Below are 2,400 nucleotides of genomic sequence, written 5' to 3' on the forward strand. Positions count from 1 at the left end.
TAATTTTTATTGAGAGGCTGGAGGAGGAAGAAGTAGGAATGTTCGGCTGTTATAAGAAAACTAAAATTTTATTTTTAACACGGCAAGTCAACATTCTCTAAAATGTCAATCTAGAAATTATTAGTGTAAACATGACATTTCAAATTATAGAAGGAATATCATAAGAAACTGTTTAAAGTGCCTAAAAGTAGTTGCTTCTGTAGAATGAGGCTGTGGAATCAGGAGACTGATGTTTTTCTTAGGAGCCCTTTAGTAATGTTTGTTAATTTTTTGAACTGTGTACATCTTTTATTTTAATAGAAATGACTTTAATTAAGAAAAGACTCTGGTGTGATGATGCTTAGGTTTTCCGCTCAGGGCCTGTCAGGCAGTGTAACTTCGATTAGAAATGAGAAGGGAGGGGCCAGCACTGTCACTGCCCACGTGAACAGCGTCCCGTGGAGCCGCCGGAGTGGACGCTCACTCCGCCCCACCACTGCCGTGGGGACCGGTCATCAGATAATTAAGTGCTGTTCACAGTCGAAGACAGTTCTGGGTGTTGGGGATATGGTCATCAGAAAAGCCTTTTCCCTTAGCTAAGTAGCACTGCGCTACATGGGAAGCTGAGTAGGTAGTTGTTTGTTTGTTTGTTTTCCCTCTCCTCCCAGCTTTTCAGTAACTGCTTTGACTTTGACCTGGAGCAGCCAAGTCTTTGGTGATAAATGACAGTGTTCGTGGCCATTCTTAATGAACATTCCCCTCTGTGAATACGATCCTCTGTGCCTGCGTGAGCCCTTGTTTGTATGGCCAGGGATGGGGACAAATGGGCAGCCTTTCCATTAGGACATCCCAGGCAGGATGTTAATATCCACGTGTGATTCTTAGAACTTAACAGCTGAATAGAGCAATGATACTAATAGTAAATATTTTTCTATACTTTAGAGAGCTCTTAACATCTGCTTTCTCGTTTTGTTGTCTACCTGTGAGATGAGTACTATTCCTGTTTCACAGACTGAGAGGGTTTAAGTCACTTAGGAAAGCGCACGTTGGTAGTGACAGAGGTAGAAGTCGAACTAGCCTTTTGACTTCAATCCTGAGCTCATCCTGTTATGTAGCTCTTTTCCCTTAAAAGACCCTGGGGAATGACTGCTACCTCGAGGAGATGGGCAGTCTTCTGGGGAGGGGTCAGGCAGCCCCTGCCTGGTGCCTGTGTAGAGATCCCGAATGCCCTGGTCAGATGATTCTGTCTGTTCTTTTTTTCCTCCCAATAACCAGTTTTCCCTTCCATTAGATTTTGAATTTTTTCTTAGGGTGGAGTGAGGTTGAGAAGGGGCGCAGGTTTCATGGAGCTGAACCTGGAGTCGTTTAGAATTAGCACGTTATATCCGGGTACCTTTGCGCCTGTGTCGAGTCCTGTTGGGGATTTTGTCCATTCATGGTCTGAGATTTATCACTTCCTGTCCTCCAGTCGCTCCCACCCTAGTGTAAGGTCTTGTTCCACTGAATGCTTAAAGTACCACATCATTGGGCTCCCTCGTTTTATTCTCTGCTTAGCTTAATTTGTTTGGCCCTCATATGCAAATCCTCATCTGTTAACCTACCCGCTCTAGCATTATCTTTCATCGTTCCCTAACATGTACCTTTTATTCAAACCAGGCAGATCTGTCTCCTGAATATGTTTAAGCTCAAACCCATTCCTGTTTCCCTGACTTCAGCGCGCAGTTCTTCTGTTCAGCTTATTCTTTGGGGTCTGGCTGAGTCCTTGGTAACTACGGTTAGCAGTGAGCTGTCGTGTTCTGGCTGCGTGTATCACTTGCTGTCTCTGCCACACCTTTTTGCTACTTCACCGCACCTTTAGTCGGTATTATGCCACTTAACATTCTCTCATGTCTCACATGTGTAAATTAAGCAGAATTTAAATCTGTTAAAGTGAGAAACCAAATTGCTCACGTGCCTGGAACAGTCCTTGAGCACACACCAGACACTTAATGCTGCTTATTCCAGTAAATCTCTCCATGTGGCAGAGTTCACTGGTGATGGCGATGGTTTATAGAGATATGAGTTATTCTGAAAATGGATCTGTGTCTCTATTTTTATCAAGAATGTACTTGATAATGATTTTTACATTCCTTTCTTCCCTGCCTTTGTTTTGGTGACAGGCTGTTGATGATGTGAAAAAAGGTTACATCAAAGCAGAGGAAAAGTCCTACCAGTTACAGAAGCTGTATGAGCAAAGGAAAATGGTCATGGTAGGTTTATGTCCCCATAACCTCTTTATAAAATGCTCCTTTTTACCTCTTAAACCTGTTGTTCCTGTCATTTTTGAAAGATGTCGCAAGCTGGCGGGTGGCTTCAGTAACTTACGAAAAGATAGAGGGCTAGAGACCTGGAAGCAAAGTCCATCGCGTTCCTCCATTTAGC

General features: G+C 43.4%; 1 protein-coding gene across 1 annotated transcript in view; it reads left to right on the forward strand.

Moving 5' to 3' along the window:
• SNX27 (sorting nexin family member 27) overlaps nt 1–2,400 on the forward strand; it is a 69,359-nt gene that overhangs the window by 55,398 nt on the left and 11,561 nt on the right. Inside the window, exon 8 of the mRNA XM_011377667.2 lies at nt 2,139–2,228. Coding sequence (XP_011375969.2) covers nt 2,139–2,228 — 90 coding nt within the window. The remainder of the gene's footprint in view (nt 1–2,138; nt 2,229–2,400) is intronic.

This window comes from Pteropus vampyrus, unplaced genomic scaffold, assembly GCF_000151845.1.
Source record: "Pteropus vampyrus isolate Shadow unplaced genomic scaffold, Pvam_2.0 Scaffold319, whole genome shotgun sequence".
Classification (NCBI taxonomy): Eukaryota; Metazoa; Chordata; class Mammalia; order Chiroptera; family Pteropodidae; genus Pteropus; species Pteropus vampyrus.